At 54.2% G+C, this 16,340-nt stretch overlaps 1 protein-coding gene across 1 annotated transcript in view; it reads left to right on the top strand.

Annotated features, from left to right (window-relative positions):
• Positions 1-14,184, top strand: part of PADI6 (peptidyl arginine deiminase 6) — a 22,923-nt gene extending 8,739 nt beyond the window's left edge. The window contains exons 7-16 of the mRNA XM_007459258.1: positions 2,341-2,519; positions 2,758-2,861; positions 6,827-6,938; positions 8,596-8,703; positions 8,906-9,060; positions 9,771-9,927; positions 10,022-10,145; positions 11,222-11,292; positions 12,406-12,567; positions 13,717-14,184. Coding sequence (XP_007459320.1) covers positions 2,341-2,519; positions 2,758-2,861; positions 6,827-6,938; positions 8,596-8,703; positions 8,906-9,060; positions 9,771-9,927; positions 10,022-10,145; positions 11,222-11,292; positions 12,406-12,567; positions 13,717-13,950 — 1,406 coding nt within the window. The 3' untranslated portion in view covers positions 13,951-14,184. The remainder of the gene's footprint in view (positions 1-2,340; positions 2,520-2,757; positions 2,862-6,826; positions 6,939-8,595; positions 8,704-8,905; positions 9,061-9,770; positions 9,928-10,021; positions 10,146-11,221; positions 11,293-12,405; positions 12,568-13,716) is intronic.
• Positions 14,185-16,340: the final 2,156 nt, after the last annotated feature.

The following is a 16,340-nucleotide window of genomic DNA, read 5'->3' as shown; positions in this document are numbered from 1 at the left end:
CTGGTCGGGAAAGATCCCACATGCCGCGGAGTGGCTGGGCCCGTGAGCCATGGCTGCTGAGCCTGTGCGTCTGGAGACTGTGCTCCACAACAGGAGAGGCCACAACGGGGAGAGGCTCCCGGCGCCCCCAAAAAAAAAAAAAAAAAAAAAAAAAAGGAGTAGGGAGCTCCCTGGAGGTCCAGTGGCTAGGACTCAGCACTTTCACTGCGGTGGCCCAGCTTCAACCCCTGAGGGAGCTAAGATCCCACAAGTTGCGCAGTGCAGCCAAAAAAAAAGAGTAAAATGGGCAGGCACAGCGAACATAGACCATGGAAGGAGTCTGCCATAAAGGGAAGTATGTGGCGGTAATAACTGGGTGGGGCATGGGGTGGGGGTGGGGAACAGTATCTGAAGATGGTAGAACACAGCATATCCATGTGCAGATGGGACCCATCCAACAGAGGTGGTGAAATAGATTCAGGAGAAAATGATAGGAATGGATACACAGTACTCAGAATATGAGAAGAGGGTGAGTTAATGGCCACAAAATAGTGTTTCCAAGTACAGCTGAGGCGCCCTCTGAGGTTTGGTCATATCCTAAAAGATCTTTCTTTTAGGAAAGGTCTAAAAAGATCTAGAAAGCGTGGCTTTCTCCAGCTGCTTGAATGCCAGGGTTGAGGTCTTGGTGTGGGAGCTGACGGCATGTGCAGGGTAGTGGGTCAGGTAATGGGTCTTGGAATGTGAGGAGGGTGCAAAGGGGAGTGAGGGTGGAGGGTGGCAATTGGCCGTGTAGAGAGGTTTGGGGCTGGGATGAGACAGTAGATGAGCTGGAAAGACTGAAAGAAGAGACGCCAGATCTGTCCTGGAGGTGGTATCCGAGCCAGGAGGCTTGACATTGGCGTCTAAGATGATGCAGAACTCAAGTTCATTGAAATAAGTTCGCAGAAACAGACTGGATGGTCTGGTCTATGGTGTAAAGGTACCCAGCACCCTAGTGGTGGAGACAAGCCAGTTCTAGAACAATCCACGGAGGATGGTAAGGGTGGTAGTCAGGTACAGCGAGGAAGGGGGCAGGTGGCATCATCTGATAGCGTCTGATAGGGATAGAATTCTTGAGGAATGAAGGGATGGTCTAGAAGTGCCATCGAAGATCAAAGGGCACCTGCCCTACCTCTAAGCCCAGGGGTACATAGAAGGTAGAAAAAGGGAGCACAGTTCAAGGGAGTGTTTACTCTGTGCCCTGGGGCTCCTGCTCTAGAAGGATAAGGATATTACCTGCCCTCAAAGCCTAGGGCAGATGGACAGACAGCCAAGTTCCAAGCAGGGCCTTGGGGAGTGGAGGTGGTGAGAGCTCAGGTTAAGCCAGGCTGAGCGAAGGCAGAAAGGGCCTTCTAGGTAAAGGTAACTGTGTTGTGGCTGGTCCTCCCGGCCTCCTTTTCTGTATAGTGGGGGTGATCATTACAGCACCTGCCTCAAAGGATGGTGAGGACACAAATGAGTCCGAGCCCCGACCCCAGATGCCGGCATGTAGTAAGTCCACGAGAAACGTTAACTGTGCTTAAGCGCAAGCGACTAGATACGAGAGAAGGGCCCCAGCAGCTGGAGGGAGACCAGGTGGTGGGCAGTCACTATCCAGCCCCACAGCACGCCAAGCACACCTGTTGCGAACCCTGGGCGGGGGCCCTGCAGGGATGCAAGGGGTGGTCATCTGGTCTCGCCCCCTCAAGGTCTGGCTCAGGGCAAGCGAGGAAGCCTCCGGGCAGACTAGAAGCAGGAGGCCACATAGGTACATCCCCAGCGCTGGGGCTGTCCAGCTGGCCCTGCCACACGCTAAGGCCAAGCCTGCAGCCAGCACCCCTAGCCCTTGTGATGAGGTTCTTCTGCAGAACCTCCTGGAGCCAGTCTGCGAGGCGAGCCACAGCCCCACTCGGGTGATCACTGTGTTGCAACCCAGAGCAAAAGGCCGGTGAAGCAGGCCATGGCCCCAGCTTGTGTCGGACTTTTTGGGTGAGGCTTCCAAGCCTATCTCTGTACAGCTGCTCATCTTGAAGGCTTATGATATTCTCCCCAAGGTTGGCCAAAGCGTAGAATCACCATGAGCCTTCACCTCTTGAAGGCAGGTGTTTTTATCTGAGTCCCGGCTCCCGACAGGTCTTTGAAGAGTGAGTAACTGGCCCCCGTTTGTGAACAAACACCTGCTGTCCACTAAGCCCTAAACACCAGGGACCTAGGGGCCAAAAAGCCATCTTGGCCCCCGCTCTCCTGGGACTCCCGGTCCGACTTCTGACCCGAGGAAGTGCCATTGGGTGTGGTGATGGGCACCAGGCTCCTGCAGCAGCCGGCCTGTCCTCTCCTTCCTAGAAGACAGCGCTAGCACCTTCGAGCTGGTGCTGGGGCCTGACCAGCACACCTACAACTTGGCCCCCGTCGAGGATGACTTGGAGGAAACCTTCTACGTTGAAGCCTTGGAGTTCCCATCTGCCAGCTTCTCGGGCTTGATTTCCTACTCGGCCTCCCTGGTGGAAGAGTCTCAAGACCTGGTACATCCCCGGGTAGAAAAGCAGCCCTCAGAGCAGGGACTGTGGGGGAAGGGAGACCTGTCACAGCTGGGCAGAAAATGGGAGCACGGTGGGTGGAGCTAGGGTGTCACGTCACCTTCGGGTAAGAGCCCTGTAGAGGACAGGTAAGGGCGCGGAGGTGGGCTGGGCTGAGCCGCTGGAGGCCCGGTGCGGGGGAGGGGGAACCAGGTCACCAGCAGCACCTCGTCTTACATCGCAGTCGATTCCAGAGACCGTGGTGTACAAAGACACCGTGGTGTTCCGGGTAGCTCCTTGCGTCTTTGTCTCCAGCACCCAGCTACCTCTAGAGGTATACCTTTGCAGGTAAGAAACCCTCAGGCTGCCTGCGCCGGGTCGTTTCTATAACTGGCATGCTCTCCTGTCTGTCGGCGGGGTGGGTAAAGATGATAAGACTTCTCACCAGGAATGTGAAATCCTTCCACCTGAGGCAGCCATCCAATGCTTGTTTAGATACTTACAAGGCTAGGGCTGGAGCCGTGACCACGGCGGTCCCCCTCTGGTCTTAAGGGGAGACAGACAAACAGCATGGTTTCAGGTAGGATCCAGGGCTATAAAGCCAGGTAATAGGTTGGAGGGGTAAGGATGAGATTGTTATAGGGACAGCAGGGAAGCCTGCAGAACCAGGAGAGAGCAGGCAGGAGGAGGGGGAGGGGCGACAGGGCAAGGTGAGCAGGGCCTCAGCGTATTAGGGCGTAGCCTCTGGGACTGCAACGGACCCCCAGACAGTGGTTTAAAGTCAACTTTCTCCCACCAAGATGCCCACAGTGGCAGTCAGGGGCCCTGGTTCCTTTCAGGCTGTGATAATGCTTTCCCGTGGGGCGGCAGCTTCATCTTTATGACGGAGGCTGAGCACAGGCATTTCTGAGGCCCGGCCCCTAGGAAAGGGGGAGAGCCAAAGTCCAGGCAAAGCCACCCATTTGTCGCCGCTGGAGTCTGGAAGGCTCCTGAGTTGCTCTGCTCACGTGCCAATGGCCTGAAGAGGTGCAGGCCATACCTAACGGCAGGGAGGCCAGGAACCATCTCTAGCTGTGCGGCTGGAGGAGGGGAGAAAAGACTGGCAGGTAAAACCCGTGGCAAACCACCCAGGGTTCTGCACAACCACCCCGGCCACGTGGAAAACCAGAGGTACAAATAAAAGGAACCAGTTCAGCCATTGCGATCACGTGGGCCGGACGCAGCCATGGCTCGGGCCGGGGCGGTGAGAGCGCAGTGGTTAGATTCAGGATTGCTTGGAAGGTAGACTCCTCCGCCCCCAAGTTAGCTGAGGGATGGGATGCAAAGAAACAGGAGTGTCCCCTGGGTTTGGGGTATGCAACGAGATGAATGGTGGTGCCCCTGCCTGGGGTGGGGTAAACTGGTGCTTTGGCTCTGGAGACATAAAGCTAGAGACACCCATTAAGTTTCTAAGTGTCTGGAGCTCAAGGGAAAGTCTGGCAGCTGGAGATGGGGGTGCCCTGGCACGTTGCGGGTATTCAGAGCCACAGGCCTAGCTGAGCTCAGAGGAGGAGGGAATATATTGGGAAGATGCCTGAGAGGTGAGCTCTAGAGCCGTCGAACCCTCGGCTCCAGACAAGAACCTAGCAAAGGAGCCTGAGAAGGAAGTTCAGATAAAAACCAGGAGAGCGGAGACCCAGAGGTTAGGGGAGGGTGATACCTGGTAAGGGGCCAACCATGGGAAATTCCGAGGGAGAATAAAGTGCCCATTGGGTTTGGCAAGATGGAGGCCACTGTGCAGAGCGTGATCCTGAGTGGTGGGTTTGAAAGTGCGGTGGGGTCACAATTGCGTCGAAGGAATGAATGGGAGGGGAGTACTCTGCAAAGCGCCAGGGAAGTGGTCTGAAGGGGATTTGGGAAAGGGAAGGCTGTTTTTTGAGGGAAGCAAAGAATAATGCTAATGGATGTGATCCAGCAGAGAAGGGGAAAACTTGGTGGGGAAAAAGCGAACAGGTGACATTGGCCTTAATAGGTCGGACAGCTCACCCGCTTTCTAGGAGCAAATTGACTAGAGGAACTGTTAGTGGTAGGGTGCTGTCTGGTGCTAAGGACCTGGTGAAGTTGCCAACTTAGAGAACCGTCATTGTGGTTTTTCTCCAACTATTTTTGGTAACAAGCTCTAGGGAAGAAGAAATGTAGAACTGAATCTAAGCAGGGCTGTAGTTTTGCCAGGCAGATAAGCCCAAGGGGAAGGATAAGGGTATAATCATTATGATGCATCACAGACTCAAAGTTGGATAAGGAGAAAAGCAAAGACACGGGGTGATGGGAATAAAAGCAGTTGAGGGCCAGGCATCACAGTGGTATCAAGCTGCTGGCCCAGGGACCAGAGTGAGCAGGGAAGATGGAGGTGATGGAACTGGACAGTTGATCTTGGAGGTGGTGAGACCATTAGGATGGGAGGGTAGAAATAAGACCTTGTCAAGTCAAGGATCTGAAGAGGGTCACGGTGGCTTGGCTGTAGCACCTCATGGCAAAGAGTACGTCCATCCCTCCTCCAGACTCAGTGGAGGGAAAGAAGAAAAATAGCTCTTCCACAGGAGGGCTGCTAGGGAGTTGGGTCCACAGAGGAATGCCAGGCTTCCGAATGAGAAGGTAAAAGGGAAGAGCTCGAGGGATTTTGCTGACAACTGATATCCAGGTATAAGATCTTTCTTGTCTTTTGTATCTGAAGACAGAAGTTCACTCACAGGAGGCATCTACTGAGACTCTGATATTCTAAGACTCTCCCATAAGGGTGGTATTCAGGCACGGCTTGATCCAGCTTTGCCACAGATGGTGTACAAGACTGGGGCTACACTTCCTCCCCCAGCACACATCTCAGACTGTTTCAGACCTTATCAGGCTGGCCAGTTCCCTGCAGTCTTGTCTGGGTAGAATCGAAAAATAGGTTCTTTGGAACAGTAGCATGGAATAGCAATTCAAGTTTTGGACCTGGATTAGAATCCAAATTTTTTACACTTCCCAATGGTGACCTTGCTGGCATTCAACTCATGAGGACCTGTTGGTAAAGTGGGTGGCCTCAACATCAGCCCCAAACATCACTGTTTCTCTCCAACAAGGAATGGATGTACACTGTGGACCTGTAAGCCTGGTGCTATACATGATGGCACTAAGACCTCAGGGCTCAAGACCCACCCCTGCCAACCATATGAATGTGACAACCTTGCTGGCCATCTCAAGGGGGCACTAGGCTTCTTGGCTTCTCGGGAGAAAAGTACAGCTCCCTTGCGGTGAAAGGAGTCAGCCCTCTGGGTAGATCAAGGCAGGAGAGCCTGGGGCATTTCCTAGATCACTGGGGCAGGGAGTGGAATGTGACCGCAGAGTAGGGACAAGCAGGGTCTTAGGACACGAGAGCGGAGACTGACACTAGTAATTTTTAAAAAATTTTTATTGTAGTTGATGTACAATTTTGTGTTAGTTTTAGGTGTACAGCAAAGTGATTCAGTTATACATATATCCATTCTTTTCTAGATTCTTTTCCCGTATAGGTTATTACAGAATGTTGAGTAGAGTTCTCTGTGCTATACAGTAGGTCTTCATTAGTTATCTATTTTATTTATAGTAGCATGTATATGTCAATCCCAATTTATCCCTCCTCCCCTTTCCCCCCTGGTAACCATAAATTTTTTTTCTACAGCCGTTGACTCTACTTCTGTCTTGTAAATAAGCTCATTTGTACCCTTTTTTTTTTAGAGTCCACATATAAGCGATATCACATGATATTTGTCTTTCTGTGTCTGACTTACTTCACCCAGTATGATAATCTCTAGGCCCATCCATGTTGCTGCAAATGGCATTATTTCATTCTTTTTGTGGCTGAGTAATATTCCATTGCGTATATATGTACCACATCTTCTTTATCCATTCCTCTGTTGATGGAACAACAGAGGTTCTTTCTTCCATGTCCTGGCTATTGTAAATAGTGCTGCAATGAACACTGGGGTGTATATATCTTTTTGAATTATGATCATAATTATGACCCATAATCATGGGTCATATGGTAGTTCCATTTTTAGTTTTTTACGGAGACACTAGCAATTCTTGACCTGACTTTGCCGTGAGCTAAACCAAGTGATTCCGGGCAAGGCACACCCTGAGCTTACCAGCTGCTGCTCCATGAAGTGGGGCGACAGCAGCTCTGCTTACCTCACGGGCAGGGGCATCATCTCTCCTGACCAGCAGGAGGTTCCCCCTTCCCCTGGGACAGAGAGGTCATGACCAGTCGGGGAGCCTTGGAGGCCTTCCTAGAGCCGGCTTATCTCCCGTGGCAGAGAGCTGCAGGTCCAGGGCTTCGTGAACACAGTGATGGAGCTAAGCGAGAGAAGTAACATCCAGGTGGCATCTGTCTACGAGGACCCCAACCGCCTGGGCAGGTGGCTCCAGGTAACCCCCCACCTGTGGGGGAGGGGTGGGGGAGACACCATGTGCGGCACATACAACAAACTTCACCAGCTTCTGTTCAGCCTTCCAGCAGAGCTAAGACTAACCAGGGGCGGCTTTGTTCTTAGGAGGTCACTGATGGCTGAGATAAAATGACTTGCCCAAGTCCTAGCCACTAAGGGGTAACGCTCAGAGTCCAACCTCCTCCCATTCCAAAACGTACGCGTTCGAGACCACAGAACACCTAACCCTAAGGCCCAGGTGTCTGAGGGGCTGATGCCTCCAGCTACAGGCTGGCAGGCCCGGGGCACTGCCCCAGGGTCCATCTTGACCCTGGCTGAGCAGGAAGTGTCTAGCCCAGTCTTTTGAGGTCTGGTCTGTAGTCACAAATTACGAGGACCTAAGTAGTAGCGATGAAGGAGAAAGGGGCCGGCTTCTGCCCTTGATCTTGCCGTGATAGAACTCTAAGTACCATGAAAGCAAACAAATGATATGGTCTAGCATTACTAGATTTACCTCGGCGCTTTGCGTGGTCAGGAACGTCTTCAAACGCGGGAAGCAAGGAGCTGGCTGTGCAAAGATTGGGGTTGGGGGTGGATTAGAAGTAGGAGCCCTTCAGGTACAGAAGCAGCCGACTGAAGATCCACCATGTGAGGAACAGAAAAGCTGGTGTGGCCAGATCAGAGTGAACTACCGTCAGAGGTAGGCAAGAGCTAAATTATCTATCGGGGACCTTTTACACAAAGGTAAGGAAGAGAAGAAACCAATCCCAAGCAAGACGAGGGGAATTCCCTGGCAGTCCTGTGGTTAAGACTCTGTGCTCTCACCACCAAGGGCCCGGGTTCGATCCCTGATTGGGGAACTAAAAGCCCGCGAGCTGCGCTGGTGCAGCAAAAACAAAACCAAACAAGATGACATTGAATGGTATGAATCAGGGGAGTTGAACGTTCTGACCTAGGTTTTTTTGTTTTTGTTTTTTTTTGCGGTACGCGGGCCTCTCACTGTTGTGGCCTCTCCCGTCGCGGAGCACAGGCTCCAGATGCGCAGGCTCAGCGGCCATGGCTCACGGGCCCAGCCGCTCCATGGCATGTGGGATCTTCCCGGACCGGGGCACGAACCCGCGTCCCCTGCATCGGCAGGTGGACTCTCAACCACTGCGCCACCAGGGAAGCCCCTGACTTAGGTTTTAAAAAGACTCTCTGGCTGAGAAATAGAGCGCCAGCCTTGGGAAGGGGCAGGAATAGAAGAGATGCTGATTGGAGGGCCTGACAGTCACATGGGGAAGAGGTGGTCTTCCCCAGGTGGCTTCCCCTGAATAGTACCAGAGAGAGTCCACTTGGAACATATTTTGGAAATAAAGCCAACAAGGCTTGTTCATGGCTTCGGTGCAGGAGACGAGTGGAGGAAGAATCAGGTGACTCATCAGGTTTTAAACCTGATGAACATAAGGACAGGCCAGGGAAAATCCCCAAGAAGGGGGGGATCTCTGCGCAGGGTTTTGAGGGCTGAGCAGGAGGTGGCAGGAAGAAGGGGGTTCTCCCTGTACCTGCTCTCTGGAGTTGGCCCGTGTACTGGGAGCACTTGTGGCTAGAAAACTGGATGCGGGAAAGCAGCTGATGGAGCAAGAGAAACTCACAATTTGTTTCCCTGTGTCCTCCAGGATGAGATGGCCTTCTGCTATACCCAGTCTCCCCACAAGACTATTTCCTTGGTCCTCGACACCCCTCGGCTCCCCAAGCTCGACGATTTCCCCATGAAATACGCACTGGTGGGGGCTCGGTTTGACTGATCTGAACTTGGTCCAACCTGTCAGGCCTGGTGCCTGCTGGAAGTGATGGGTGCCAGGGGAGAGGGCCCAGGTCGCCTCTGGGGGAAGGGGGTATGGGAATCTACTGAGTCTGGAATGGGGTAAGACTGAGGCTTAGCGCCTGTCCCTCCTAACACCCTGCCCCTGCTGGGTCTCCTTCCAGAGCCCTGGGGTTGGCTACATGACCCAACGCACCCAGGACCATACGGTGGCCAGCATAGATTCCATTGGGAACCTGATGGTGTCCCCACCTGTCAAGGCCCAAGGGAAAGAATACCCTCTAGGCAGGATCCTCATTGGCAGCAGCTTTTACCCCAGGTGAGGCAAGAGGCCAGGTAGTGGCCAGATGCCTTAAAACCAAAGGGAGGGACTCTTGTAGTTCACCTGGACCCACCTGATTCCTAGAGGACTCAGCAGGTCATCTGCTCTGGACCTTAAACCGTCAAGTCAGGATCTCTGAGTCTTTGATTCATGTAGGAGACTAGAGGTAGAAAAAGCAGACAAACCACTCACTGAGTGGTGATTCCAGGGTTTAAATTGAGGCATGCTAAATTTGGTTGGCCTATTGACCCAACATGATGTCACTGCCACAAGATGTGTGGCTAGATTTCTCGGTGGCCGCTCATCTGAATCCAGGAAATACTTGTGTCCCTGGGTTCAGTCTTTATCCAGAATCCATTGGCTCAGTCCTGAGTTGAGCCAGAGTAAAGGATTCTTTTTAAAATTTCTATGGAAGTGTAGTTGACTTACAATGTCGTGGTAATTTCTGCTGTACAAAGTGACTCAGTTATACTTGTATACATATTCTTTTTCATCGTCTTTTCCATTATGATTTCTCACAAGGTATTGAATACAGTTCCCTGTGCTCTACAGTGGTAAGGGATTCTTAATAACCACCCCACCCCCCTATGGACCAGCCAATGGGTAGAGCAGCCAGTTACCCGAAGGTAGCCTGGCACTCACCGAGTAGTTGGCAGCCAACCTGGGCCATGCCAGCTCACGGGCTGTTCTTTCCATCTTCCCTTCAGCAAGGACTGCCGGAACCTGAGTAAGGCCCTCCGGGACTTTCTCTACGCCCAGCAAGTCCAGGCCCCAGTGGAACTCTTCTCTGACTGGCTGATGATCGGCCATGCCTATGAGTTCATCTGCTTCATCCCTGCACAGCACAAGGTGGAGGACAGAAAGGTCTGTGTTGGGGGCTGGAGAGGATGTCTCCCACCCTCTTTCAGAGACTTCTGGAAGGGAAGCTAGAATCTGACCCTAGTTCTTTGATTCCCAGGACTTCTGGCTGCTCCTGGCCAGCCCCAGCTCCTGCTACAAACTGTTCAAGGAGAAACAGAAGGAGGGCTATGGAGACGCACGCCTGTTTGAAGGGATTAGAAAAGATCAGCTCCTTTCTAATGGTAAGGGGACCCCCCCAACCTCCGCAATAGAGGGCAGCTCCTCGGTCCCAGATGCCCTTTCTAGAGAACCCTTTCTGCTTGGCTCCTCCTGATAGAAAAGGATCCTAGGGAAGCATAAAAGCATGAAATGTACCATATTAGAACATCTTGTTCTCTTTCAGGGTAATTCTGGTGGTACTAGGACAGGACAGGCAGATCAGCCAGAAATTCTGGGATGGCTGAGAGGCTGCTAGAATATATGCAAAGGGGAACTTAACACATGGATGGCTCCATGTGGTGGGGGACAAACCAGGTGCTACCAACACTGGTGTCTGGATGTCTTCGGGGAAGGTTGGGTTAAGTACCTGGGTGTTGGGACTTCAGGGTCTCCTGGTCACCCTGCAGGAAGACGTAAGTGGACAAGCAGAGATGGTGGGGCCTGGTGCCACAGCAGTTCTGTTCTAAACCTTCTGGAAACCTAGAAAGGGAGTGTGGGGGAGGGGGTGAAGTTCTCGACGTGTGGCCTGAGGACCACCAGCTTCAGTATCACCTGGGAGCTTGTGAGAAATGCAGAATTTCAGATCAAATTTTGAGGTGGGGCCCAGGATCTCATGGTTCTAGGAGGGCTTATGGGAAGGCGACCTTGAGTATGAGCCACCTGTCACACACCAAAGACCTTGTGTTATCTCAGCTGATGGCCAAGTGCAGCAACTGAAGAACAAAGTTAAATAACCCGGGCAAGATCGCAAGTGGCAGGTAGCCAGGCTGTACACAGAAGGCATGGAGGTGCCCAGGTGAGTGGGGGCCGATGGCACTTGCTCACCTGGTCCAGGCTGCCTGCCTCAGACCCGATCCCAGGCTCCTTCCCTCCGACCCGGGACCGAGTGGCCGGTTGTGGCAGTGGAAGTCCTCCTGGGCTTTCATGGACCCTGCTGAGTCCCCACATGTGACGTTTGACCTAGAATGGGTCCCCGGAGGCCAGTGAGGCCACCCACCGTCGTCACCGGCCAGAGAATATACCCAGTCATCTGTGCCCAGGACTGGAGTCCGCCCAGCCTTGGCCCACAGGCCTGCCCACCCTCTCCTCCTTCCTACAGGGAGGGAGGCCAATACCATCAATCAACTTCTGGCTGATGAAAACATGAGGAAGCAGAACGCCTATGTGGAGGTAGGGGCCAAGGATTGGGGACCTTCTCCAAAAGGCAGGGGGAGGCAGTGACCGCCTTGGCAACGGGTCCCTAACTGAGCAATAACTATGACCAAGCATCACACACGATACCTTACTCTAATCCTCAAAATAACCCTATGAAGTAAACCCACCTTGTCTATCAGGATAGCAAGGCTCAGAAGAAAGCCACCAGCCTGAGCCGATGAACTGGGGAACTAGGTTTGAACCCCAAGTCACCTAGTGTTGGACCCGAAGACAGTGCCGTAGCTCAACCTCCCGACAGAAGACCTCCCCGACCCTGGCTTCTCTAGGAAGCTCTGGGCACCAGAGAACACACCAGGGCCTTCTCAACACTTCTGGATGGAGCGGCCCTTCAGCTCAGAGTCAGAATCACCCAGCACCTCAGGTCCCTTAAAATGTGAATCACAGGCTGTGAGAAGCAGATTTTCCAGAAATTAAATACCTTCTAGCGGGGAAGCCACGGCCTGGAGAAAGGACGATGACAGGCCCAAGGTCTCCCATCAGCACAAAATCGCTTGGTCCGCTGAGTCCTTATGGCTGCTGGCCAAGGCAAGCTCTGTGCCCTGACCTTTGCTGAAACAGGGGAGGCCTCCGGGCACGGCAGGGTGGGCAGCAGCCAGGTGGGGGTCCAAACAGCATCTCTGAGCCCTGGTGACGTGCACCCTGGGTGTGAGGTCATGAGCCCTATGTCAAGACCTAGGAGATGCGCAGGCATCGGGTATTAGCTGGTCTGGGCAGGGAAGTGCCCCGGGGGTCCACTGCTCGTGTCCCTTCCTAAGGATGGGAGCAAGTGCCTGGCCTTGAGGACCTATTCTTGCCCTTGCCCAGGTCCCCCACTCTGGCCAGGACTGAGGGCTAAGGGGCCCCATGCTACTGCAGAATTAGGACTAGGGGCTGCCCTGGCGCTGATGAGCTGAGGGATCCCGGCCTCTCGAGACCAGGCGTTTGCTCTGAGCCCTGACTTCAGAGCGCCGGACCCCCGCCCTGCACGGCTCCCCGCCTGCAGTCAGTGCCGAGGAGGTGCAGCTGCTTCGGGCTGGTAGCCAGTACCCGACAAACTCGCTGCCCTCCCGGCCCTTTCCCGCCCCGCAGAAGTGCATCGACCTGAACCGCAGTATCCTGAAAAGGGAGCTGGGCCTGGAGGAGCAGGACATCATCGACATCCCGCAGCTCTTCTGCCTGGAGCGTATCGCCAACATCCCCTCCAGCGAGCAGACCGAGAAACTCTACGCGAGGCCCTACTTCCCTGACCTGGTGAGGGGCGCAGGGTGCTGGCTGGGTGTCCCCGGGCTGGGGCTGGGGGCAGTCTGGCCGACTCTGGCCAGTCTCTTGACGGACACGGTGCTAGACTACGGAGGCGGGGCCCAGCAGACAGTGGCGCCTGAGAGGAAGAGAGGTGAAAGCCCTTCTGTCCCCCAGTTAGAGAAGACCCCTCCAGGGAGCAGGTGGGCGGGGGCCCAGGCTGGACGACTTGCCAAACAGGGACCAACTTCGAGGGCCCACCTCACAGACGGGGACGCTGGGCTCCACCAGAGTGGAGGGGGTAAAACTGTCTGCTGGCCATGAGACCATGGGCAAGCTCCCTGATGAGATCTTCCTGTCCATGTATCCGGGCAGCACCCTATTTAGAACAGGAATTGGGAATTTGGGGGTGGGGGTATGTGCGAGAGCCCTGCTAAGGCCAAGCCTTCCAACCGTGGCCTACATGTGACCTTTCTCTCACCACTGTGCCCCATCACGTAGGTGCTTAGAATGAATTGAGACACTTGGGCTCATCATTTCCTTAAACACTTGCAGGCCTCTTCTCTGAGCCCCAGGGACACAGGCCCTGCATTCAATCACACAGGGTTCTTTTTACAAGACCAGTGAGGCCCTCTGAGCATGCAGTAGGAGGCTACATAGGCCCTGGGAGTAGGGAGGTATGGGTAATGGTGGGAGAAGCTGCTTTTGAGGAAGAGATGCTAGAATTAAGACGTGAAAAATGGGACAGAAGTCCAATGGCAAAGCCGGGGGTAGAGAGCATTCCAGTAGAGGTAGGCAAGATTATGGCACAAACAAGACTAGAAGGCCAGGACAAGAGAAATGCAGTAGAGGACGGAACAGGGAAGTTGGTAGACCTCAGCTGGGCAAGATTTTGGTTTTGCTATTGAGAAATATATCAGGAGTCATTGGACGGTTAAGCAGAGCGGGGTGGAGTTTGATCGGATGGATTGGCGATGTCCGTCTGAGCACAGGCTTGGAGAAGGGGTACGCTGTGCTTGTCTTTCCTGGTCTAGCCCAACCACAGAGGCAGCTGGGTTTTTCCCTTGCAATAAGCCCAGTGGCCTTCCTTCCTTAGAAGAGGGGCAGGGGCCTTTCTTCCACGGCTCTGACCCCGATTCATCCTAACTGCCTCTCTGACAGCTGCAGATGATCGTGATGGGCCAGAACCTGGGCATCCCCAAGCCTTTTGGGCCCCAGATCAATGGTACCTGCTGCCTGGAGGGAAAGATCCGCCAGTTGCTAGAGCCCCTGGGATTCCACTGCACCTTCATTAACGACTTTGACTGCTACCTGACTGAAATCGGAGACTTCTGCTCCTGTGCCAACATCCGCCGGGTGCCCTTTGCCTTCAAATGGTGGAGGATGGTGCCCTAGACCCGTCTTAGTGCTGCCAGCCCTGCCCCAGCATGAATGGCCCACTATCACCACTCAACAGTGTCTGACCCTTGCCCTGCTCAGGGGCCTGGAGTCAGGGTACTACACCCCTTACTCACCCTGTTCACCCCCGTCCCTCAGCATTCAGTGGGGTGGCAATATCGGCAGCTTGAGCCCCTTGGGAAAAGATGGAAAATGGTCACTGAGAGGTTACTGAATGTCCATTAAAGCTCTAATTGTTCTCACTGCATTTTGGCCGCGGCCTCCTCATTTCGGGGCAGGGGGTAATGGCTAAGGATGGAAAGCGGAGCACCTGGGACACCTGTGGTCAGGCTGTCCCACGGGGAGGGGCAGGGGACCAGGCTACCATGGAGCTGCTGTCCCTCGTCTTCAAGGTCTTTGCGTGCAGCGGGAAGTGGTTGGGCTCGGATGATGCAAATTCTTCTCCAGTTCAAGCATCTGATGAGCTGGACGTAGATGCCTGAGCTGTGACTGTGACAGACTCTAGGCTTGGGGAAGGGAGAGGACTCCCCCTCGGCCTGGTAGGAGCTGCAGGAGGCCAGGCCCGAAGAACAGTGACTCTCGTGCCTTGTGGACAGCGGGCATCAGCAGGCAGAGGCTCTAGTCCCCTTGGTCAGCAGGTGTAAGACCCTGAAGGGCAAGCTGCGACAGGCAGGCCTGCATGGACCCCTGTTAAGCCCGAAGTGTCCAGGGGAGAGGAAACGAACACCCACTCTAGGACCCAAAGCCGCCTATTGCCTATCTCTGCCCACCCCTATGTTTATGGCACAAAAATGCTATTAAGTCAAATGATCCTGAGGTTTAACCACAGCTGCTCCCACCCTGCCCCTCCTCCTGCCGACGGGAAGCTCCAAGCAGTCCAGGTACGTGGAATGGGGCAGTGCCTATGGGAGGGGCTGATCTGATGACATAAAGCAGCCGGCATCCCAGAGGCTCCACAAACTGGACCGGTGTCGGCATGCTGGTGGCTGGTGACCTGGAGCAAAGGCTGTCAACTCGGGTAGAACAGAGAAGGCCTGGGGCCTCTGAACCCATGGCTGGCTGCTTGGTGCCCCCCGGTGGACAGCTCGCCACACTGCCAGTAAGGGGCCAGGGCGGCCTGGAAGGGGCACATTTGTGGCCAGCGCTGAAGTGCCAACAGGGCTCCCTTATGAGGAGTGGGTGGAGGAGGGCGGGGAAGGCACACGTTGTGTAGCCCTCTTCAGGTGCCTTCCGCGTCTCCCCCTCTCAAAGCCCCAGGAATATGACATGCGATGAATATGAAAAACTCCATGTTTTGAGTTGGGCCAATGGGGGTGCTGAAGCCTCCCTGAGGGTCACACATTTCCAGGAACAGAGCTGGGAGCTCCACTCACCTCCCAACCCCAGCAGGGCTCAAGCCTAGAAGCCAAAACGACCCGCTTCCCTGGGGCCCAGAGTGGGAGCCCGGGCCGGGGCAGGAAGGGCTCACGCAAGAAGCCGTTCCGTGTTCTTATGTTCATTCCGCTGAAAAAGAAGTGCAGAAGCCAAAACAGAGTAAACAATGATGTCGTTTATTTAAAATGTTTACTCCAAGAAATATATATATAAAAAAAGACAATTACAGCACGAAACCAGGCCCCTTCGACCAAATCACAACCTCTCCTTGGGCCCTCCCCTGCACGCTAAGCTGTCCAGTCTCCTTCCTGAGCTGGAAGACACGTCTGGAGCCCGAAGGATCAGCGCACCCCAGTCCCGCGGCTGTGTCCCTTCCTCTCGGAGCACAGGACCGTCTCCCCCGACTCGTTGTTCTAAAGGATCTTCCCCCTTAGGAAGTTCATTTTAAAATTCTAAGCCCAAAGGAGTGATCGTGGGAGAACAGGGCAGTCTCCACGTGGAAGGGACATCCCTTTCCTGCTCCAGTCCCTGGCAGGGGGCCCCGAGAGCGGGCTGGCGGTGGGTTTCAGATGAGTCCACCTGAAGATTGAAGCCCCACTTGGCCAAGGGCAGCTCCTGCAAAGGCCAGGAGCCAGGCTACTGCTCCCTTGACCCTCTAGTTGACTGCACAACCCAAGGGAGGCTGCACGGGTACAAGGAGCACGTGCGCCGAAGCCCATTCCAGGAAAGAGGTCTGTCAGGAAACCGAGGGGTTCTATGCAGGGAAGCTTGAGTCAGCAATGGTAGTTGGGGAGTGATTTGGACAAATCAGGTTAGTTTAGCAGAAGCCCTGAAGTTGCAGAAGCTTCTGCCCTGGACTATAATAAACACAGGACAGTTGAGACGAGCACGAAGTCAGACTAAATCTTAGAAAGAGGCAGGCCGGCCTCCTCCCGCAAGGCCTTGGGACTGGCCAGGACAGATACCGTTACACACCCTGTGAAGGCAGAAGCCACTGTCCCGAGCGACAGGGC

This window comes from Lipotes vexillifer, unplaced genomic scaffold, assembly GCF_000442215.2.
Source record: "Lipotes vexillifer unplaced genomic scaffold, Lipotes_vexillifer_v1.1 scaffold496, whole genome shotgun sequence".
Classification (NCBI taxonomy): Eukaryota; Metazoa; Chordata; class Mammalia; order Artiodactyla; family Lipotidae; genus Lipotes; species Lipotes vexillifer.
Note: the sequence above shows the minus strand (reverse complement) of the source record. Positions and strands in the feature narration are given on the sequence as shown.